Genomic DNA, 24,404 nt, shown 5'->3' with positions numbered 1-24,404 from the left:
GATTGATGTATAGGTAATAATTGAGGATAATCATACAAAAAATAAATTAAGAATAATGACATATATAAAGTTAATTGTAGAAATATTTAATAAACAATAAATAGTGATTATATATCATTATTTGTGTAATTTGTATTAAATTATATATGTAATAATTCTATATTAGGAATTAAATTACTTTCTCAGTTCACTTTTGTTCTTTTCAAATAGAATACTTAAATATTTAATCAGTTTGAAAAATATATTTATATGAGATCTTGATAGCTTTATATCAATATATATTTTCCAAATATTAACTTTTTATAATTTTTAAAAACCCACAATTAAATATAGTACAAATTAGTATTCATCCGTCCTATTTAAATTATTATATCTAACTCTAAAAACTCATATATATTAAATAGTGGGATTGAATGTTAGTAATTTTTGTGGGACATAGGAGTATACTTACCTTAGCTAAGAATAACTTATAATTTTTAAAAATTACAAGAAAACCTAACCACAAATAATAAATCCTAGTGTCACAAGTTTCATGTGTTTACATTTTCTTCTTCTTGTCATTCACTCCTTTGAAAATAATATCCACAAACACTATTTCCATTGTATTGCTTTAAAAATCAATATAATTAATAGTGTAACAATTGAGATTATGAAAGGTTAGGCATATGTGATAATTATTTTCCAACTGCAAGAGTATATTATTATCATTCGAAAACTACATTATTTTTATTTTTATTTTTTTAATTGAAGAAGATTTTTGATTTTAATTTTAGGGAATTGGGTTAAAAATACAAAATAATTAAAAAAATTTTATCTACCGAAGGTAATTTAAATAATCTAGTTTTACAAATTAAGATACTAAAAAGTCGATCAGTATATATAGAGGGAAAGAATCTACGCAAACGACTATTGAAACTGATATGTTGATTTATATAACTAATTTTAATCTTTTATAATTAAAATTTTGAAATTGTACAATCGGATATCTTACGCATGCGTAATCAGTCAATTATGTCTCTTATTGTTAAGCTTTCATGGATGGATAGTCAACATCGTCAATCACTATTAACTTACGGTTGGGATTTCAAGCAAGTAATTGACCTTAGAGCCAAGTAATTAAGTAAGTCCTACTCCCTTATTTTAATATTCTATATTTTCTAATACAAGTTAACCACTTTTTTTAATATCAAGGTTTAAATTTGAATATTTATGAAATAGTTCTTATTTTCTTAAAACTTTGACTTTTGTTGTTAAGTAGTTGATTTTGACCGTTAAAATCTTAATAATTATAGTGCATTAGTGATTTTTCATCTTTTCTTTCTAATGTGCCTTTTTGAAAATATATGGGTTCACATTTGTTCTTAAAAATTGTGAAATATACTCTTTTCATCCTATAAATATTGGAGTCATTTAAATTGTGTGGATAGTATTAAAATTGTAAGAAAATATATAAATGAATATTAATGAACACGGCAAAGACATTGCAAAGTTAAGGAACGGAAAAATATAAAAAAATTTACTATTTCAAAAAGACATAGAAATTAAAATTTTAAGTCTAAGAGCTATGAAGAGTTTTTTCAATGTTGCAATTTTTTTTACTATTTATAAACAAAGTTTAACCTTAAGGTTTAAAATATAAGAAAAATATAGCCAAGTGAGATAAATTCTTTTTGGCAAATAAAAATTTATTACTTACTAAGGAAAAGCCAAAACAAAGGCATTATACATCAAAACTGGAAGTGTCCCGACTAAACTCGGCATGAAAAGCATCAGTACGAAAACGAAGCTCACCTCCTATGAAGGGTATCAAGATCTCACTCTTTATGTGATACCAAGCCAAGATGGGGAAGCCAAAAGGAAATGAGAAAACAGACATGGCAACATGCCAGTCAGAAAGAAAAACAAACAACAGTAAGAAACAAAACAGTAAAACTATGTATGTCTTTGTGCAATCCATGTAGCATCTGTTGCAGAAATTTGCTTCGAAGGATTAGTTGCTTTTCTTATCATGGTCTCCTCTTTAGTGTTTCGAATGACAGAATCAACTCTTTGAAGACGAAAGTTCCAGATCACCTCATTTTTAGCATGCCAAATCGCATATCTAAGACTGCTTAAAGCTTTCAAAACAACTCTTTTCTTTCCATATGATATCTTAAAACTTCTCGTGCTCAGATTCTACAAACTTGGTGTTTGGATATGAATATCTAACCAAACCATCAATCCTTCCAAACATTTGAAACTAAAAGGGCAATTGAAGTTGATGTGGTTGATTGATTCTGAGGCAGTGATGCACATGGGGCAAAAATCCTTCTCATAACAACCTATGGCCTTAAGTCTGCTCGTCATTTTCAAATAGTCTTGTATAGCTAACCACCAAATGAAACATGCTCTAGGTAAAGAAGCTCTATTCCAAATAGTAATAGCCCAAGGAATTCGAGGGTTCTTCCCTAGCAATTCTTCATACACCTTTTTAATCGAGTATGTGTTCTTTATCATCTATACCCTAACACTATATTTGTATAACAATTTTGAAGAGAAAAGAAAAGAAAAAAACGGAAAGGGAGGGGGAGGAAAAGAAAAGAAAGAAAAATAGAACTGAATTAAATCTTGTTTGTTTAGGAGGAAAAGGAAGGGAATGGAAGAAAGATGAGACCTTTCCCTTCAAATATTTTCAACTTTAGAAAAATTGATACCTTTAACAAAAATCATCCATTTATTCCCTTCAAATTTCTCCCCTCTAATTCCGTTCCCTCTCATTTAGTTATCCAAACAAAAGACTCTTCATCCCTCTAAATTTTTTCCCTTTTTTCCCCTCTATTTCCTTCCATCCAAACATAGCATAAGAATCTACTTTACTTTACATAACTTCTTAAGAACCCAACTGCTTGTAGTGAGTCAAGTGAGATATTAATTTACACATTGAAAAATTCATTGCTCCCTAGACTTAAAATTTTACTTTCTATGTCTCTTTGAAATAGCAATATTTTTTATATTCTTCTATTTCTTTAATTTTGCATTTTAAAAATTCATTGCTCCTTGGACTAAAAAATTCTATGATTATACATATGTATCATAGTACTATCGCTCCACAACTCTAAATTTTCACCCTAAATTTTTAAAATATAGGCGCGAAAAAATCATAAAAAAGTTGATATTATGAAAATCTAAACATAAAGATGAAATAAGATATTCGTCTTTATGTCTACATTTTCATAATATCCATTTTAAATTTTTGTACTCCTATATTTTCACAAATTTAGGGTCAGAATTTTGAGTAGAGTTTGAAATAAATTAAATTTAATTGTATAAGTTTTATGTGATATTTTTTTAATTTTTTGTTTTATGAAAAATTAATCAAAGTGAATTTATACAAAAGAAGTGCACAACTCTCACACAAACTATAAAGTAGAAGATGCGCAAAATTAAGACAAATTCTTATTTGACATAGTCTTTAGTAGTTAGGGGGAGTTTTGAAAAGATTAATTATGCAGAAAATTAGGGTAAAGAAAAGTTTTTAGGGTTAAGAATATCGTTTTGTATATTTGATATGAAATATTGAGATCCTATATATACATGATACAAGACACTAAATAAGGAAATAAAGATAATTACTACAATCAAATATAATCAAGGAGAATAATCTCATTATTTCCTAAATATCACATTCCTACACTCCCCCTCAAGTTAGGTTTTCGGTTCACCAATACCTAACTTGCATAAAGTTTGTTCGAAAGCTTATGAGGTTATTGCTTTTGTGAGAATGTCTGCGAGTTGATCTTCTGATCTCACATAAGGTAGACTGATAACCTTTTTCTCCAATTTCTCCTTTATGAAGTGTCTATCAATTTCAACATGCTTAGTGCAATCATGTTGAATGGGATTCTCTGAAATACTAATTGCTGCTTTATTATCACAGAACAAGCTACACGTCCTTTTTTGTGGGAAATGTAGTTCACTTAGGAGTTTCTTAAGCTATATGACTTCTGTGATCCCCTTGGCTATTCCTCTAAACTCTGCTTCTGCACTTGATAAGGTGACTACCTTCTGTTTCTTACTCTTCCATGTGACAAGATTACCTTCAACCAATGTGAAGTACCCAGATGTCGACTTCCTATCATCTCGATCACCTGCCCAATCAGCATCTGTGTGCTAGAAGGTTTAAGTATCCATTCTTCTTATAAAACACTCCTCTACTGCTTGTGCCCTTAAGATACATTAGGATTCTCATAACTACTCCCATATGATGTGTCTGGGGTCGATGCATGAATCTGCTTACTACTCCAACAGCATATGCAGTCAGGTCGAGTATGAGCAAGGTAGATAAGTTTTCCAGCAACTATTCTCTAATATTGCCCTCTGTCTGCTAGCTTCCCTCCTTCAATCATCCGGAGACCATGATGAGCTATGATAGGTGTTTCTGCAGGTCGACAATCAATCATTCCAGTTTCAGCTAATAAATCAAGGATATACTTCTTCTGACTAATAAAGATACCTCATTTTGATCTCAAGACTTCAATGCCAAGAAAGTTCTTCAGTTGACCCAGATCTTTCATCTCAAATTCACATGACAATTTTTCTTTAAGAACCTTAATTTCTTCTTCATCATCTCCTGTAATGATCATGTCATCTACATAGATGATCAAACATGTGATACGGCCCTTTTGTCTCTTAAGGAACATTGTGTGGTCTGAATTACTCTGCTTGTACCCGAGCTTCATCATAGCTGAGGTAAATCTCCCAAACCATACTCTTAGAGATTGTTTTAAGCCACAGAGAGCCTTTTTCAGCTTACACCCTTCACCTGGTCTATAATCACCCGAGAAGCCTGGAGGAGCTTTTATGTATACTTCTTCTTTAATTTTCCCATGGAGGAAGACATTTTTAACATCAAACTGGTGTGGGAGTCAATCCTTGTTCGCAGCAACAGAGAATAAAACACGAATAGTATCAATCTTGGCCACCAGGGAAAAAGTCTCTAAGTAATCCACTCCATAAGTTTGAGTATACCCTTGAGCTACCAATCAAGCTTTGTATTTCTCCATAGTTCCATCAACTTGATACTTGACAGTGTATACCTATCTGCACCCCATTGTTTTCTTTCCTTGTGGCAACTTGCATTTCTCCCACGTTTCATTCTTATCAAGGGCAGAGATCTCTTCTTTCATTGCTTTCCTCCACTTTAAATCTCGGAGAGCTTCCTCAATATTTCTCGGCACATCACTTGAGTAAAGAGTAGAATTGAAAGCCATGGCTGTTTGTGAAAGACTTTCATTATTTTCTTTGTTCACAGGATATCGGGATCTTTGAGCCTCAAACTCTGGATCATATCTCCTTGGTGGAATACCTCTTGTCCTCCTGGGTGATAACTCATACCAGTTTGGTATGTCTACATTCACAACATCATCAGAATTATTCTCAATCACAGAGGGAACATCAGAATTTACCTCTTGTAGATCAGGATGCTCAATAGGTAGGACTGCACTTGGCTGAAAAGGAGATACTATGTTTTCAGAGACAACATTGGTAGTTTCGCCTACTTACTCTTTCGGTTCTGGTATATCAGTCACAACTGGTTTAGTCACAGTTGGGTAGATAAGCCAGCTTAGGTCATCACTGCTCATCTCCCCCTAAGGACCAGGCTGGGTATAATAATAGGATTGTTCAAATAAGTCACAATCCATGGTGGTATACATGCGATTATGAATCGGATCAAAACATCGATATCCTTTCTAGTTCACCCCATAGCCAACAAAAACACACTCAATAGCTTGTGCCTCAAGTTTAGTCCTAACCTGCTTAAGAAGATGAACAAACACTACACACCCAAAAATCCGAGGAGATAAAGAATGAAAGATGGAAGGGAGACAAAGGAGCCCAGAGTTTCGAGAGGGGTTTTATAGTGGAGAGGTTTGGAAGGGAGACGGTTAGTAAGGTATGTAGCTGTAGCAATAGCTTCGGGCCAAAAATAGGCTGGGAATGATATTCGATCATGAGAGCCCGAGTGATCTCAAGTAAAGTATGATTCTTGCGCTCAACCACCCCATTTTGTTGTGGAGTGTCCGGGCAAGAGGTTTGATGAAGCATCCTATGATCAGAAAGAAAGGTTTTCATTGCAAAATTAATAAATCCCACCCCCCCCCCCCCCCCCCCCCCCCCATTGTCTGAACGAAGAATTTGTTGTGTAGTATGATATTGAGTTTTAAGCATATTAGAGAAGGTGACAAAAAACAGTAAAAAAAAAGTAAAAAATAATAATAAAAAAAAAAACTTCAAATTTGTGTTTCAAAAAAAAAACCAAACTTATACGGGTGTAGTCATCTACAAATAAAACATAATAAGAATAAGTATGAGTACCAAAATTAGGAGCAGGCCCCCATACATCAGAATGTATCAAAACAAAAGGACTAGTAGTGCAAGTAATACTAGGTAAATAAGAGTGTTTATGGCTTTTCGCCAAGACACAAGATTCACAATCCAAAGACATAGTACGCTTAAAACAAGGAAATAAATGTTTTAAATAAGCTAAAGAGGGGTGACCCAAATGCCGATGCCATAGCCAGAGGTGATGATCAGGAGACCCACGATTAAGCAATGCTTGACTTTGTTGAGTCGTCTCATCTACATCGTATAGACCTCCTCGTTCAGTACCACGTCCAATGATTGTCCCGATCTGAGCACTTTGCACAATACAACCAGTAGCAGACATGAGAATAGTACAATTAAGCTCTTTAGTCAGCTGGCTAACAGACAATAATTTATGAGACAAACTGGAAATCAGTAAACAATTTTTAAGATGAATAGAGGGAGATATATCAATTAAACCAGCACTAAGAACCTGAACACACTCTCCATTAGCTGTTTGTATATGAGATCGGGATAAGGATTTATGGGTTAAAAAATCATTTGGGTCAAAGGTCATAGTATCTGTGGCACCACAGTCAAAGATCCATGGTGTCGTAGTGGGTTGACTATGTGTTTGTTGGGTTGAAAGAAAAGATTTGGGAACAAGAGGGTTATTTGTTTTGCATTTTTATGGGTAAAGTGGGCCGACCTATTTTGGGCTATTAGGGTTTGTTAGGTTAAGGTTTTTAGGAGTATTCCCCCCTCCCCATAAATACTTAATTTTGGAAAGTTTTTCATTTGCCCTTCCCCTTCTTCATCCGGCCTCTCTTTCTCTCCTCTTTCTCTGTGATGTTTTTTGTTGGGTTTCTGTCCACTTTTGTTTCGTTTGTCTCACCTCCAATGTGGTCCTCCTTGCCGTCGGTGTAGTCTACAACCATGAGGAGGGCTTTGCCGCTGGTCTGGCTTGTCGGTGCCTTGGTGGCAGCCTTCCTCTTTTGTAGATCATCCCACCAATCGGGGTAGCCTATGATCTTGAAACATCCATCCTTGGTGTGTCTAGAACCACCAAAATGGCTACACTTCAAGTTTGTTCTATCCTTTCACCGGAGTGATGATTTTTCTGACCGGTGATGTGCAATGAGACCACTACCAATTTCTGAGGGGTTGTGCCCCAATAATGAAACATGGACCATGATTCCACGTCGAGCTACTTCCCGACGAATCGTGGCATAAGCCACATCTAGTATCGGCAGTGGTGTTTGATTTAATAGATCTGTCTTTCTTTGTCAAACGAGTCATTAATTCCGGCCAAAAATTGGTATAGCCTTTGTGTCTGGATGAAGGTGTTAAAAATGGTGATATCTTCATCAAACTTCATGGGGTTAGGCATTCTCCTATCGATCTCTTTCCAGAGGGTATTTAGTTTACCAAAGTAAACTTTAATAGTGTCATTATTTTGCTTCAAAGACGCCGCCTTCAAACTCAGATCAAAGATCTGAAGTTTGTCCCATCCACTACCGAAGAGTGTTTTGATACCCCTCCATAAATCCCTGGTTGTACTATAGTCTAGGAATTGATTGATTAAGTCTGGTTCAATATTTGTGGGAATCCATGAAAGGACTACCACATCTTTCTATTTCCATTGTTCATATGTCGGATCTGTGGAGTTTGGTGGTTTGCAGGTGATATGCTCTAGTCGCCCCCTTGCTTCGATGGCTATATGCATAAATTTACACAATTTGGTGTAATTGTGATAATTCAATTTTTCGGCTACCTTCAATTCGGATGCTAATGGTTCTATGGTTTGATTTTTCTTATTCATTTGCTGGAATAATTGAAACATGTGTTCAATTTGGGCCATTGTTACGATTTGGTTGTCTGTGTTTTGGTTTGATTTTTAATTTGCCATGGTAAATGATGAAGGCTGAGAAAGGTGGTTGCCGGTCCTGGATTTCGCCTTATGGCTCTGATACCATGAAAAAATTAATTATGCGGAAATTAGGGTTAAGAAAAGTGTTTAGGGTTAAGAATACCATTTTTTATATTTGTTATGAAATACAGAGATCCTATATATACATAATACAAGACACTAAATAAGAAAATAAAGATAATTACTACAATCAAATATAATTAAGGAGAATAATCTCATTATTTTCTAAATATTCACATTCCTACAAGCTTTTCTTGTTTATTTTTCTTCATCGGGGGAGTATTTATTATTTATTATATAATTCTTGTAACATAATAAATATTGTAAGAATATAGAATTCTTAGGATGAGTAATTGTTTGAAATTTAGAATTATTATTAAATATAGAGTTCGTTTATAAACAAAACGAATTACATTCTACTATGTTTATATTAAAAGAGCTTTATCGAACTCATTTTGAATCAAATTGATGATCTAAACTGAGCATACCTTATAAGTATATCATTATATTTTGGTATGTATATCAAAAATTTAAGCATCCGAATGATATATATATATATATATTTTTCATTTGTTCTTCTTATTACTTTTGTTACAAATTTCAATACAAATTTTAAAATCAAATAATTTTAATTATGAGTTTCTAAAAATTTTAAGAAGTTGATTTTTAAAAAGTATTTATTAAAACGAATCAATTATGGTCACTCATGAAGTTGTTTTTTTCATATTAATCATGATCACTCATGAATATGATTTCGAAATCAATATTAAAATTTGACATTAAATTTTATAACTTTCATTTAAGAAGAACATATAAAACTAGGAGTTTTATAATTATACATTAAAATGTAAACGAACTAAATTAAATTGAAAATAAGTGTAACATAAATTAAAAAACTATTCTTTGTTTGAAATAAAATGTACTTCTAGTTGATGTTATTTTAAGCTCACACAAGAATTAGATAAGCATGACGTGAGGTAAAGTTGCAAATGATACACTATACTATTACCACCCATGAAACCTCAAAAAAGCATAAAATCTACAAAGAATAAAATATAAGTAATTAAATAGTACTAGTACTTAACTAATCAATTGTATATTGACTAGTGGTCTAATTTATCAAGACCTCTTAGCCAATTGGTCCATTAACCCAAATAAAAACTTAAGTAATTGACATACATAGAAGCTCAATTACTATAATATCCTATTATTTTAATATTATTTATTCTTATTGAGTTAGTGTATTATACTATTATATTCAGTAAATCCCGTTGAATTATATGGTATAAATTATTTATTTTTATTATCAATTTTTTATGTAATCCTTAATTTGATGAGGTAAATTCATATAGTTCATTTTAATGAAAATCAAAAAATATGGAATCTTTGACCTATCTCAGTGTAAACTTATGAATACACCTAAAAATATGTTTTTTTAAAAAAAAAAATTAAGCTACAATTATCAAAATAATGTAGTTTTGTTTTGAAAAGAAAAAATTATTGTAATACTAGTATAGTCTTTTGATTATAATCTTTCTCTACATGAAAGACTCAATTATATGCGTAAAACTTTTTATGTTAACTTATTAAAAATAGTAAATGCTCCACCCTTTTCTTTTTTTGGTATACTTTGTTTCACTAGTCTTAGTCTTGGTCATGTTTATCATCATTATCTGGTTGATTCTGTTAATAAAAGATATATTCTAATTATATGTATATCAAGTGAACATGTTATAATTTATTTTCTCAATATACAACTTTGTCTTTTTAAATTAACATTATAAGACTCAAATATACGAGAATTTTGCAGTCTTATAGTGCAAACTCAAAGGCACATAATACCACACCATACTAACATATCTAGTAAATCCCACTTGGTGGTAGAGTCTGAAGAGGCGACCAAAAACAAACCATATTTGTACCCCTTTCAAATATAGAAAACACAAATAAGGTATAGAAAGAGTATCTAATAGACTTGGCGACCACATCTCTCGTCCTATAATGCAAACTTAAAGGGACAAATCACACCATATCATACAATAATACCCAGTAAATTCCGCTTGGGGCAGGGTTCAGAAAAGACAACAAACAAACTAAATCAGTACGCCTCTGAAAAGACAGAGAGTATATAATAGACCTGACGACCACATCTCTCATCCTATATTGCAAACACATACCATATCATCAAACCCAATAAACCCCATTTAATGGTAGAAACGAAAAAGATAACAAAGAAACTATACTTGTATCCCTCCAAAAAGAAAGCACAAACTCAAATGGACACTTAGAGTATATAATAAACTTACCACATCTCTCATCTTACCCCCAAATAAAAAATAGAATATAGTGACATGACATACCAAACAAAAAAAAGAAAGAAAAGCTTAAAACGAAAAGAAGTAGGAGTAAGGTCCAAAGAGTTAGGTGAAAGTGGAGGAATCATACTACAACGTTGGCGTAAGCCCAATGCATGAAATGCCATCATCCTTTCATTTCCCCCCAACTTACTATATATATATATAACACACACATCCAATCTTGGTTACTTAACACTCAACATTTGTCATCACCCAAACTTCTTATCTTACTTAACCCATAATTAGTAATAATTAGCTAGAGTTAATTACTTACTCTATAAAATCTTGTTATAATTAATTCCCTTAAATTTCAATCCTTTTCTTATAGTATAAATAAATTATTCCTAGGTTTATAATTAGTGTGTAATTAAGGGGTAATTAATAATATGGGTAAAGGAAGAAAACCATGCTGTGACAAAGCAGGAGTAAAAAGAGGACCTTGGTCTCAAGCTGAGGACTTTAAGCTCATTTCTTTCATTCAGAAACATGGCCATAATAATTGGCGTGCTCTCCCTAAACTTGCAGGTTTTTCTTCTTTTTAATTTATTGTTACACCCATGATTAGCACTATTTTATGTTTTATTATAGTGGGTTAGCAATAATTAATCATAAATATTATTATTCTGTCGGTTAATAAACCTATTTTACTAAAAACTTAAGCAGATGATACCTCAACGTATATTAAACTCTATTTTTTATCATCATGTTCCCTCACAGGAGAGTCATTTCAGGATTTTATCAGTTGGGAAACAATTCCAACAGACTAAAAGCTAATCTTTTAGTTAAATTGATTCCTTAAAATGATATTTGAATTAAGCTAACATGCTCATAAAGAGTTCAAATTTGATCCATCCTTTATTTAGAATTAAATATTTAACGTTATGTACGAGGATGTCTCTACAATATCCACACTTACGACCAAAAAAATTATTATGCGAGAATGCGTGATAAAATATTAAATATATCGTAATTTTTATGAAACATATTCATTATTCATTATTAAGAGTACTTGTTATGTAGAGTTTTTGTTAGTTATATAAGTGGTCGAGTGGATAATTTATCCACTAAGTAAAGTATTTTCCGACAATTATCTTAACTAGATTGATTACTTAAATTAATTCATGACTTTTGATGATCTTAATGGGATTTTGGCATCATTAGCCAACAGAAATCAGAAAGCGGTTTAGATTTTTTTAGAATAATTTTTTAAAACATGTGAATAATCATACTCTTAACAACGTATTTATTGACTTTGTTACTTCATACTTTTCTGTACATTGTTGATTATGAACTTCCAATCCAATTTGAGTTTTGCTTTGACACCTTATTGGTTAGCTAGGGGAGGATCAACTATAGTAGGCTAAAACTCACTTTTACATGTGTGCCAACTTAGTTATTATTTGTGTTATCTGCTAAGAAATTCAATATAAATAAAATTTTTAATTAAATGATTCGAAAAATAACCTGAATAAACTCATATGGTTTTAACCCATAATAAATTACTTTTTTCATGCTCTCTCGGTTAGAGGTGTTCAATCAGGTCAAACTTTCCGAGTCAGTATATAATCGAATCTTTTATCAATGTAAGCTTTTATATAATTATCAGTTCATTTTTAAATTTAAATCAAATTGGATTTAATTATAAGGTCGGGTTAATATTAGGACATTCCCATTTATTTGAACATTTGTAATATAAAAATGCTCCAACTTCTATCAAATATATCTTCCCTGCCTTTTGATTATATCATTCTTATTTCTTTCATTTTATTTTTCTTCGATTTAAGAACGTTATATCTTACCATATTTATATTCTAATTCTATTGAAATGAAAAAAGATAATATTTTAAATCATTTTATGTCCTAAAATTAAGTGCCTTGATAATTATCTTTCATAGTAATTTTGTATTGGAAGTATGATATCACAATTTTGATAACAAAATTTAAAATATTGGCTTCATTAGTACTAAGAGTAAAAATATTTTATAAAAATGGCATGCATTTTACTTGAATAAAAAGTTTATAATTGAGTAGGTATAGTGACTGATCATGGGATTAGTTGTCGAACTGCAAATTGCGTAAGATTTGACTAAGGGTCTAAGGATAATCTCATAGCTAATTCTCATTTAACAAAAATCAAAATCAGGCCTTCTCTTAGTCAGAGAGCAAGTACCACTTTTCATAAAAAATTTCGAGTTTAATTCTCACGGCCTAACTCTCATTTTCTGTCTATCCTATAATCCAAAGAAAATGCGGCTCAAATCGTTTGCTAGGATAATTTGCAAATTTAATGGATTGTATTGACTGATAGAGTATATAATATAGAGTCTCAACCATCAACTTAAGTTTTTCATTGAATTGATTCTTATGTTTTTTATTTTATATTTAAGAGTTAAAATAAATATATTTATTAACTAAATACTACAATAAGACAAAGAATAATATATCTTATATATACTTGTAAAATTTTATTTTTTTTTAAGAAAAATGTTAGCCATGAAAACCTACTAAAAATATTATATTATATATGTATAAATCAATGTATTAATAAGTCTTTTTTGTATTCGTATATTAATAGTGGTTTTATAACTTGTTTATAGATTAATTTTGATTAAATTTTTCAAATTATTAATTCTGTAAAATTTTCAATAATAGATAATTTTTTGTGCAACAATAAAACATATTTTACATAGAAATTTATATTGATTCATGGATTAAAAACAAGTCATACAATATCTAAATCACAATTATGAGCTATTAATTATAAATACTACTTAGATATTAATAAATAATTTAAATATTACAAGTTGCTAATATTAATTGTTACACTTTACTTTTCACAAGTGATGTTTTTAAATTGAGCTTCCATGCACATATCTTTTACTTTCTTTATTTAATTGTTACACCTTACTTTTCACACATGTCATGCACACTTTAAACTAATAATATCTTGAATTATCAATATACAAATACAAAAATTATAAAACATAGATATAGTTTGATAGTAGATTTTATGATTAGTCCTCTAAAAATAAAGATTCTACCTAACTTTATTTTTAAATCACTAATGCAAGTCAAAATGTAAATTGTGAAAAAATTAAATGATAACGATTAAATAAAAACGGAAAATGTTATTTGCAAAATGATAAGTATCACATATTTTCTTTCACACGTGTGAACTGCCCTTGTAGTGGTGGGTTGGTAACTTAGTCAGACAACTAACTAACAAATAGTATAAATGATTGTCTTCAAAGGGACAAATGCTGTTAGGTAAACCAAGTCAAAGAAGTTTACTAAGCAATCACCTATTTGAATATTATACCTCAATTCTCAAAATAATGGTATGAAACATTGAGTCTATGTCAAAGTTGTTGAGTGATTTCTCCACCCAAACTATAAAAGAAAAGAGCATTTATGAATTCTATATATATGGTGAATTTTAATCCAAATAAATTAAGCTGGTGATTGAAACTCTAAGATGTGTAATATATTCTGTTATGCTCCTTCACGCAATAATGATGATGGAGAGATTCAAACTCATGACTTTTTGTCACGTTAGCTTATCATATTAAACGTTAAACTTTTAGTTGAGTTGACCCTTTAACATATATGGTATCAGAAGCCCTTGTTATGGGTTCAAAAAATAATCACCTCTTAGCATATATTTCAAGTCGAAGTATTAACGTTACATATAAGGGAAAATTGTGTTGTGCCCATAAATCTAACCCAAAAGGATTTTCGTGTGAGATGTGAGATAATACTATGCAACTCTTTCTATACAAGAAAATAATAAAATAAATATAATTATGAAAGTAGAGTAGTATATTAGTGAACATATGATATTCACAAATTGTTGTATAAGACGGTATTACCTAGAGACGTGTCTTATAATTGGCTTAAATAGTCTATTTAATTTATATTATAATAATATGAGCTACTTGTTTAAGGTCTTTTCACCGTAAGACGATCTCTCACAAAAGTAAATCAATCATATTAACTTTTATATAATCGCATCAAAATTCAAATGTTGCTTTCTCTAATAGAGAAAATACTAATTAATTTGTCTGTACATGTATATAATTTGTCATTAGTAACTAATTAATCATCCCCAATTTTGATTTCAGGATTAGCTCGATGTGGAAAAAGTTGTCGATTAAGATGGGTTAATTACCTTCGACCTGATCTTAAACGTGGTAATTTTACTCTTCAAGAAGAAGAAGCCATTATCAAGTTACATCAAACACTAGGAAACAAGTAAATATTCATTTTCACCTTTATTTTCTTTTGATATTTCTCATGTATTATTATACGTACGTTTTATCTTTTCAATTTAATTAATCTTTTTCTCTTATACATGTTTATATTTTAGATGGTCAAAAATAGCATCTCATTTTCCTGGGAGAACCGACAATGAAATAAAGAACGTGTGGAACACCCACCTAAAAAAACGTCTCAAAGTTAAGAAGACTAATGAAAAGAATGCACCATCATCATCATCATCAACATGTAACGACTTAGCATCAGCAAATACAACTTCTCCAAATGATGCAGTCCTCGATGGAACGAATGAAACAATCATCAACGACACAATCGAGTATTCAAGCTCGTCTTCTTCCTCATACAACTCATTATCCGACCATTTGATGATGACCAATATGAACCCTAGCATAATCGAAAATATAGATGATCGTAACAAGGATGAAATGAGCACGTACCCTACGAAGAACATCGAAAATTCATTAGATGAGTTAATTGAGATCCCCTTTGAACCTAATTTGGACTTGTGGGATTTGTTACATGGTGACAATGAAGTACAATTCCAAAATGTGGACACCCAAATGTCTAACAATGACAAGAAGGATGATAATACTAGTAAAGAAGTTGGTGAAAGTTGGTGGTGGTTAGTATACTTGGAAAATGAACTTGGACTTGATCATCTAAGTGATGGATCTACACAACTACAATCTACCAATGTTACTTCAAAAAATGACCTATTTTCTTATAATTCTAGTTAATTTACCTAATTATTCAACATGTTGAAAAAATGTTAGTTAAAAAGTACATTCAAATATAGATGCCCAAGTTATAAAATGTCAAAAATTGTATGTTAATTAAGAGGTGGGATCAAATTTGTTCAACTCCTCATAATTAACAAAGAAGTTTTCAAAAATAAGGTTAACAAAATCATAGTGGGACCATGTACCAATTAAAATTGTATAGGAGCAACTTTTTTAGTCAAATAAATCGTTTTCATGTTTTCTAAGTTTATAGATGTATTTGGTAAAATAGCTTATCGGACAAATTTCTGCTTATTTTGATACAAAAAGATGATGCCAGTGTTTGATTAATTACTAATTGAAATAACTCATTGTTATGAATAAGTTATTTTTAAACAAGTTGCTTCTAATAACGTATTTAAAATGAACTGATCAAATCAGTCACTTTAATTATAATCAACCATTAGCCACACATCCCTTTTAGCATTCTTTCATCTTTTGATTTTGTCCCTTGTTAAGTAAAAGTATATAGAAAATGTACGTATACAGTACGAAATTAAATAGATAAAGAGTGTATCAATTGATGTATATAATACTTTTTTATTGTCAAAATATAATTAAGACAATGTCATTGAGAGGGATAAATAATTTTCTTAATTTAGGTTGGCTAACTCAATGACTTCAATAAAATTTTATTAGAGGAATTTTTCTCTACCAACTGATTCCAACAGGAATTTCTTCTGTACCAAACAGAACAATTGAAGATTTTTTTTTTTTGGGAAATGTCTTATGATTGGCTATAGTTATGTGTATTATATTTAAGTTGCATCATACATTGAAAATAATAAAATGGTTAGTTTGTACTTCATTAATTGAATATATTGGAACTTATCAACATGATGCCGAAAAGCCAAAAAAATCAAATTGATTTTTTGTTTGTGTTATAGTTGACATGATGAGATACTCCTCTAGTGGTAAATACAACTAATTTGGTGAAAAATCAATTAAACATAAAACTAAACAAAATTGAATTGTATTTTGTTCGACTATTTTTTTTTCAGTGATTTGGACTGAAATTTTGAGTCAAAAAGTTAAAAGCGAATTTAATTTAGTTTGATGGATTTATATTGAATCCAAACCAAACACCAAACTTACATCTCTACTTTTCTTTGGAATTCAATTTGTCTAATTTTTTTAGTCTTTTTTTAATAATTAATTTGTCACAATTTTGGATATAATCCACCACTTTTATACTCTATATTCTATCTTTTATTTCTAAATACCATTACTTTAACTCATTATATTCAGTTTCATAGTCTTCGTCCCAAAAGTCTATGAAATTATTTGGTTGGGACCAAGAAGTATATACTAATCACCTATAAATTATATTGTAAAAATCTCATCCTTAATACTTATTTGCTCCCAGCATATCCAGTGTTAGAGGGGAGGAGTAGGGTTGTGACCTATAATGGTTCAGATCATTGGATATACTAAGAGCAAATACATACCAAATGGTGAACTATTAAATAATAATTAAAAGGTGAGATTATTCATAGCAGATGAGTAAAAGATTGGATTATTTTTAATAATTTTTCCCAAAAACTTAATTCTTTCTTAATTTTTTGATTTTTTTTAAAAAGAATTAATATTTTGATATTAATTGTACTCCTTGTTCCTTACTCCTATTATTCATATACGAATTGTCTTATCATTTACACATCTTTATTATATTATTTGAATGCAATTATCCCACTAATTTGCAACACTATTAAGTTTAGATAAAAACTTAATATATTAATTAGATAATTAATGTTTAATAGATTTAAATTCCTCTCTAAGTCTCACCTACTATTTGTTTTATCTTTCAATAAAATTCAATCATTTAGAGTGGTCCAAGCATACTGCCTTATGCAGATATTGAAATTTCAATATAATATAACTTCCAAATTAACCACCTACTTGTTAAAAAAAAGGCCTCAATTACCTACTTTAATTTCTAAGGCCTATAAATCCTTTAATTATATGTACATTAATGGCTAATGGCTCCCTCTACTAATTAATTGTTACTATAAATTAATCACCAAGTTAATAATGTAGAATCAACTAACAAATGAACAATATTGAGAATTAATTTTTAATTTTAAAAGATTAGAATATAAACAATTAAAATATTATTTCATCAAGTGTAAAAAATTAAATGGAACTATTAAAATAAATAAAATAAAGTATTAAAAAACAAGAACATAATGAAAATTGAAGAAATAGGATAGAGAACCACGGAATATATGATCACGTCTTGCAGTTTACGAAATAACAATGGGCTAGCCCAATTCCAACTACTATGTGACAGGCAATAACAGTTATCATTAAACGATTAAATTGGCCCAATATTTATTTGTAGGTTGCCCATATAGTTAGTAGTACTATTAAAGGTTGAGATAATTGATAACAAACACAAAGTCTCATGGTGACATGTTATTTATTGGTTGATTTAATATATATTTAAAGTTAAAAAAAATTATTTATAATTTTAAAGTGGCTAAGTTTTAAACTTAAAATAATCACTTACAGTCTTAAAGTGATCACATTTTATAGTGTTAAACTAATCATGATCACTTATAATCTTAAAAAGACCATGTATAACCTTACAGTGATTAATTACAGTTTTATAAATGTCACTTTTCATAATGTTGATGTGATCACATATTATTTTAAAGTGATTACTTACTATCTCAATTAATCAATTAGAATAATAGGCTGATATAACCTTAAAATAATCACTTATATTCTCATGGTAATACGGTCTCGTACAACACTTGTTAACGAACTAATACTTCTAACTAACTATCAACAATTCACAATAACACATATTCATAAAAGGAAAAGGAGTCAAAATTGAAGTGTACATGAAGCTAATGTGATAAGCCCAAAAAGGCATTAGGCTTCAAACTTATTAAACAAATATTTTGAGATGATGAGGCTTAAGGGAGAAACAATTATCACGATGGGAGTACACATACTAATTGAACTATTTTTTGGTGTTTACAATTTTCAAAGAGTAAAGTAGTAATTCTAGAATAGTTTACGAATATTCATATCATTAAGGGTCGGTTTGACAAATAATAAACAACTAATAATTATATTTAATTTGAGTTTTGACTATCTCTTTTACTTCATCTAATCTTTTAATAAGTACTACATACTTTTATTAATACTTTATTTAGATAACAATTTAAGAAGGAAATAAAAGGAAGGAGAGGAGAAGGGGAAGAAAAAAAGAAAGGGAAGGGAAAAACTTTGATTGTTAGAAGTAAAGGGAAGAGAGTGAATACAAAAATTATTTGTCTTTTAAATATTTTCACTATTGGCGAGAACTGTTCATTAATAAAACTTCAAATCCTTTTCATCCGAATTTATTATACAAACAATGGAAGATACAACCTTTCCTATCTATCTCTTTTCTTTCCGTCTAATTCTCTCAATTCAAATACAATTTAATTTAGAATTATGAGCAGACTAAATGGCTGAAGATTTTTTTTATTCACCGTTATAATAGAGGTTTGATACTCATCACCTACCCATATAACATAGGTCATCGAAGCAGTGGAAAATTTCACCAAATGATGTCACCTATGTTCTTTCACAAGTGTGAAATGCCCTTGTAGTGTTGGGTTGTAAATGATTGTCTTCAAAGGGACAGATGCTGTTACGTAAACCATGTCAAAAAAGTTTACTAAGCAATCACCTGTATGAGTATTTCTACGAGTATATCTCAATTCAAAACGGTTTAAGTCTACTTCTCAAATTTCCCATCAGAAATATAAGAAAATGTTAACAAACTGATCAAACAACAAATTATTAATATGAGACCAATAAAAAAGATGTCAAAAACAAATTTGTGTGAGTTCGGCTCATAATGGACAATCTCATACTAATGTGAATTATGCACGACCGACGGATCCAACATCAATATGGTGGAGTAAAACATTTCAATAGTCTATGTCAAAGTTGTTGAGTGAAATCTCCAACCAAACTATATTAAAAAAAAGAGCATCTAGAAATACAAATGAACAAAAACTAGGGTAAAAGAATGGCAAAACTTAACAAAAACAATCAAAACTTACCAAGTCACATAAAAGAAGGAAAAATTGTAGCAAATTATTTTAAGTGAAGCTTAATATCATAGAACAAACACATCATTGCGTAAGATTATAGTATAAAATTTTGTGTCTTCCTCTTAACATTATATGCATTGTTGAAGTGTACTTCAATTAATTCATGACATTTAGGAACCAATCTTTGTATTTATACATATCCAATTCTTCTCATTTCAAATAAAACCTTTATCCTCATGAGCTAAACATATTGTTATTCACTGTATTAGTTTATTTCTCGTTTTACATCTTGAGTATTTAAAAAAATTGTTCCAAATTATGGATTTAACCATTCTTTTAGGATTAACCATAACATTCATAGTCATACTTATTACAAAAAAATTCCAACTTTTTATCATTTCAAAAACATGCTCAAAAAAACAATTACCATTTCCACCAGGCAAAAAAGGTTGGCCATTAATAGGAGAAACCCCAAGTTTTGTATCATCCCCAAAAAAATTCATACTTGATAGAATGAAAACATACAACCGTAATGCATTTCAAACCTCCATTGCTGGTGAAACAGTAGCTATTCTATGTGGGCCCGCAGCCAACAAATTTATCTTCTCTAATGAAAACAAATTGCTCAAATTCTGGCTACCCTACTCTGTTTCTAAAGCTCTTGCTCAACAAAATGCTAACCCTAATTCAAATTCTTATAAAATGGCTGATGAAATTGCCCATAAGTTCCTAAAATTAGACAATATACAAAAATTTGTGGGTACTATGGATTCTATGGCCCAACAACATTTGGACACATTTTGGGTACCCTCCCTCCAAGTTAAAGTACATCCCTTAATAAAAGAGTTCACTTTTGAGTTATCTTATAGGGTTTTTGTTGAGTATTTTAACCCAAATTTGAAGTCTTTGAAAGAATTACGTGATCCTTTTTTTGAATTTATTGAAGGGATTTTATCTACACCTCTTTATGTCCCTGGGATGCCTTATTATAAGGCTCTTAAAGCGTCGAAAATTGTCCAAGAGAAGATTTTTGAGATGGTGGAGAAGAGAAAGAACAAAATGGGGAATGATGATCATGATCATGATCAAATTGATGGTGATTTGTTGGGTAGATTTTTGATGGTTAGGGATGAGGATGGAAGTTGTGTAAGCAAAGAGGATATTGCTAGAGTTATTGTTGGGTTTATATTTGCTAGTTTTTATACAACTACTACTACTATTGCCTTCACAATTGCCTACCTTTCTAAACATCCTCATGTTTATGATAAAGTTTTGCAAGGTAATTTTTCATTTTTAATTTGGTTTTTTTTATGCAGCACTCGCATTTCTAACCTAATGAGCTATCTTGTGAGGGATGTGTTAGAGTATGTAACATATTATGAGGTTTTAACTATCAGTTTAAACTTTAGTTTGAGTTGGTTCTTTAAGTCATTAAGTAGTATCAGAGCCAGCGTGATAAAAAGGTTATAGGTTTGAATCTCAATCACCCTTCATTTAAAGTAGATTATACAAGGCCAGGTATGAGAAGGGACATCCACAATTCAAACGCAAAGAGCTCTTGTGCGTATTACACTGTGTGTTAGAGTATATATGATATTTTTGTGCCTCAATGATTTTCTTAAGTTTTTGATTGAATTGACTTTATTACTTCATAAACACTCTCTTTCCCTCTCATTTACACTCATTGCAAAATGTGAGAAAATTAGTGAAAAGGGATATTGGGTTGGAGAATGATAAAAAAAAAATTGAAGGATGAGAATAAATGATTAAGATCGAGAGAAAGTATAAGTTTCTAAATGAGATTAAAAGAAGGATAGTGGAACATTGCCAAAAAAGAAAATAAGTTGTATTAATTCGGCTTGACATAAGTTGTTGTTACTTCATTAAAATGTTTGTTAGTACTCAAGGTCTATGCTAGTAGTTGAAAGGCTTCTTCACCTTCACGTTTTGTGATAAGAGTTTGAATTCAACTAGTCTATCTGTCTATTAGATTATTTGTTGAGTTTTTCAAACTAATTCGTGTAAAGTAATTTGTTGAACTAATAGAACAAATGAATATCAAAAGATCGAAAGGAGAAGGAGAGCAACTCAATTGGATAGACGTTCAGAAAATGAAGTACTCATGGAATGTAATATGTGAAACCATGAGACTTAAACCACCTTCTCCAGGAGGTTTCAAGGAGGCTATTACTGATTTTAACTTTGCAGGGTTTCACATCCCTAAAGGATGGAAGGTATCACATTCTTTAAACACTATTTTATTCAATTTTTCATCAATGGTTGAATCAAAATACATGATATGTATACATATAAATTATAAAAAAAGAAGTTCATGTTAGAATCAAGCTTATATGAGACTCGGTAAAACCATGTTATTTTTGGCAAATAAAAACTATTACTTTTATGAAAAAGTTTTAAAGAAAAAAAAAAATCTGGCAGAAAGTATTAATGTTTACTAAAAACCCATTTTTTTTAGACAAAAAGTGTTACTTTTAAGACGAAACTTTTTTCCTCAAAAGAAAAATTTCCGCAGAAAAACTAATGACCGTGTTAAAAAAAATGTTACATTTATACAAAATGGTGTTAACTTTTGACAATAAAATTGTTACTTTAGTGTTGTTTTTAAGAGATTGGTTCTTATATTCTCATATAAGTTTGGTTATAATCTTTATGTGTCTTTTTTTTACAAATTTTATTAAAATAATTAATTTTGTAACATAATGGTGGCGCCATAGACCTATGAATGCTCTAAGGTTGGTTCGCTGATGACTAAAATACTTATAATCTAGTGAGTTACTCTACTTACAATTCATTAGCTTTAGGATACAAAGTCATCAAACTTCTATTCAATCATATCGTTCTTTGTTACTGATATACATATATAGGCTAAATAACAAATTTAAAATAGTATCAGAAAAGAGGATAAGATACCCATTATTCAAATATCAAATTTATCTTTCATTAAGCTAAGCAAAATACAAATTTATAGTAATATATATTTATTGATGCAACATGTATTTTGTGACTCTTAATTAATATATTTGACTTTGATGATGATATAATGATAAAAAAAAAAAAAAAAATTACAGATACATTGGAGTGCATACTCAACAAATATGAATCCCAAGTACTTTGAGAATCCAGAGAAATTTTATCCATCAAGATTTGAAGGAAGTGGGCCAGCCCCTTATACATTTGTACCATTTGGGGGTGGACCTAGAATGTGTATAGGAAAAGAATATGCTAAAATAGAAACTCTTGTTTTTCTCCATAATTTAGTCACAAAATTTAAATTAAAAATGGTTAATCCCAATGAAAAGATTTTCTATAATCCAGACCCAATTCCTGTGGATGGTCTTAAAGTTCATCTACAACTTCATTCATAGAACATTATAAATCTTAAACAACAACCATTTGTGTATTAAATTTATTTCTTTTCATGATAAATTTTAAAAATACTTTTTTATATTTAATTCAATTCTCCTGTATTATAATAATTTGTATAAATGTAAATTTTTAAGCATCTCTAATTAGTAATTTAGCTTATTTGTTGTGCTTAAGCAATTGATACCGTAGGAAAATTATTGTAATATGATTACTTTTATTAATAAGTTAACAAATAGAGTATTATTTTATTGTTATAATTAGTATTATCCTATATGCACTCATGCAATACACAATTTTCTTTATAATTAGAAAACTTAGCCATTATATATTTAATTTTTTAATGTATTTACATTTTAAATTCAGTATGAAGTGTAAAATAAAAAAAGTTATATGTCTCACAAAATGTGTTATTAATTTATTATTCTTATCACTTATGAGTATTTTCAAATCATTCATACTAGTTACTCAATATGGCACCGACCTCCTTCACCTTTTGAAAATTATAAAATTGTTGATTGATATTAAACTGAACTTATTTACACATATTTTTGAGCTACACAAATTTAAGTCTAACAATATTTTCAATAAATTAAAAGGAAAATTGTCAAAAAGTACCTAATAAAAATTTATTTTTTCAAAAAGTACCTAATAAAAAAAAATTTGTCAAAAAATACCTAACAAATTTTTTTTTTCAAAGAGTACCAAGTGACTTTTTCCTTCAGTTGACCGTTAAATATAACGGTTGACTGGTTAAAATCGAAAATTCTTTTTTCTCATCTTCAATTTCTTTTCCAATTTAACTTCGATTTTGAGTAAAAAATAGAGAAAGAAGACAGTGAAGAAATTAAATTGGAAAAGAAATTGAAAATGAAGAAGAAGAATTTTCGATTATGACCAGTCAAACGTTATACTTGACAAAACTTTTTATTAGGTACTTTTTGAAAAAAAAAATTTATTAGATATATTTTTTGACACTTTCTAATAAATTAATACAAGCTATTACAATTATTTTTATAAGAAAATAATATTTTATATCTAGGTTGATTTGTTTATAAGAAAAAAAATTCTCTTACACTTGATGCGGCGACAAATTCTCAAAGATATGTTTTATTATCGTTATATCACAATTCACAGCTGTATGCTTATTATATGCTGATTTTAAAAATACTAACTTGTTAAGATACTCCGTATTATGTTAAGCAATTACCTCCATTTTATTTTTACTCAATATAATAAAATATATATTTTATTAAAATATGCTATTATCTAACAAAATATT

General features: G+C 29.7%; 2 protein-coding genes across 2 annotated transcripts; both read left to right on the top strand.

The window, feature by feature from the left end:
* Positions 1-10,820: 10,820 nt before the first annotated feature.
* Positions 10,821-15,955, top strand: LOC130809976 (transcription factor MYB58-like). Its single transcript, XM_057675856.1, has 3 exons — positions 10,821-11,154; positions 14,751-14,880; positions 14,996-15,955. The coding sequence occupies exons 1-3, from the start codon at positions 11,016-11,018 to the stop codon at positions 15,639-15,641; spliced, it is 915 nt and encodes a 304-aa protein (XP_057531839.1). The 5' UTR covers positions 10,821-11,015; the 3' UTR covers positions 15,642-15,955.
* A 3,428-nt stretch (positions 15,956-19,383) lies between these two features.
* LOC130809975 (beta-amyrin 6-beta-monooxygenase-like) lies at positions 19,384-23,358 on the top strand. The gene is made up of 3 exons (XM_057675855.1): positions 19,384-21,017; positions 21,785-21,972; positions 22,828-23,358. The coding sequence occupies exons 1-3, from the start codon at positions 20,057-20,059 to the stop codon at positions 23,122-23,124; spliced, it is 1,446 nt and encodes a 481-aa protein (XP_057531838.1). The 5' UTR covers positions 19,384-20,056; the 3' UTR covers positions 23,125-23,358.
* The last annotated feature ends 1,046 nt before the right edge of the window (positions 23,359-24,404 follow it).

Source organism: Amaranthus tricolor, chromosome 4, assembly GCF_026212465.1.
Source record: "Amaranthus tricolor cultivar Red isolate AtriRed21 chromosome 4, ASM2621246v1, whole genome shotgun sequence".
NCBI lineage: Eukaryota > Viridiplantae > Streptophyta > Magnoliopsida > Caryophyllales > Amaranthaceae > Amaranthus > Amaranthus tricolor.
The sequence above is the reverse complement of the archived record's forward strand: the minus strand, read 5'-3'. Positions and strand labels throughout refer to the sequence as shown.

Excerpts from the sequence above, each read along its gene's own strand:
- LOC130809976 (XM_057675856.1), top strand. The coding sequence starts at position 11,016 with ATGGGTAAAGGAAGAAAACCATGCTGTGACAAAGCAGGAGTAAAAAGA. Across the intron at positions 11,155-14,750 it reads TGCTCTCCCTAAACTTGCAG|GATTAGCTCGATGTGGAAAA; the intron begins GTTTTTCTTCTT and ends TTTTGATTTCAG. Across the intron at positions 14,881-14,995 it reads CATCAAACACTAGGAAACAA|ATGGTCAAAAATAGCATCTC; the intron begins GTAAATATTCAT and ends TTTATATTTTAG.
- LOC130809975 (XM_057675855.1), top strand. The coding sequence starts at position 20,057 with ATGGATTTAACCATTCTTTTAGGATTAACCATAACATTCATAGTCATA. Across the intron at positions 21,018-21,784 it reads TTATGATAAAGTTTTGCAAG|AACAAATGAATATCAAAAGA; the intron begins GTAATTTTTCAT and ends TTGAACTAATAG. Across the intron at positions 21,973-22,827 it reads ACATCCCTAAAGGATGGAAG|ATACATTGGAGTGCATACTC; the intron begins GTATCACATTCT and ends AAAAAATTACAG.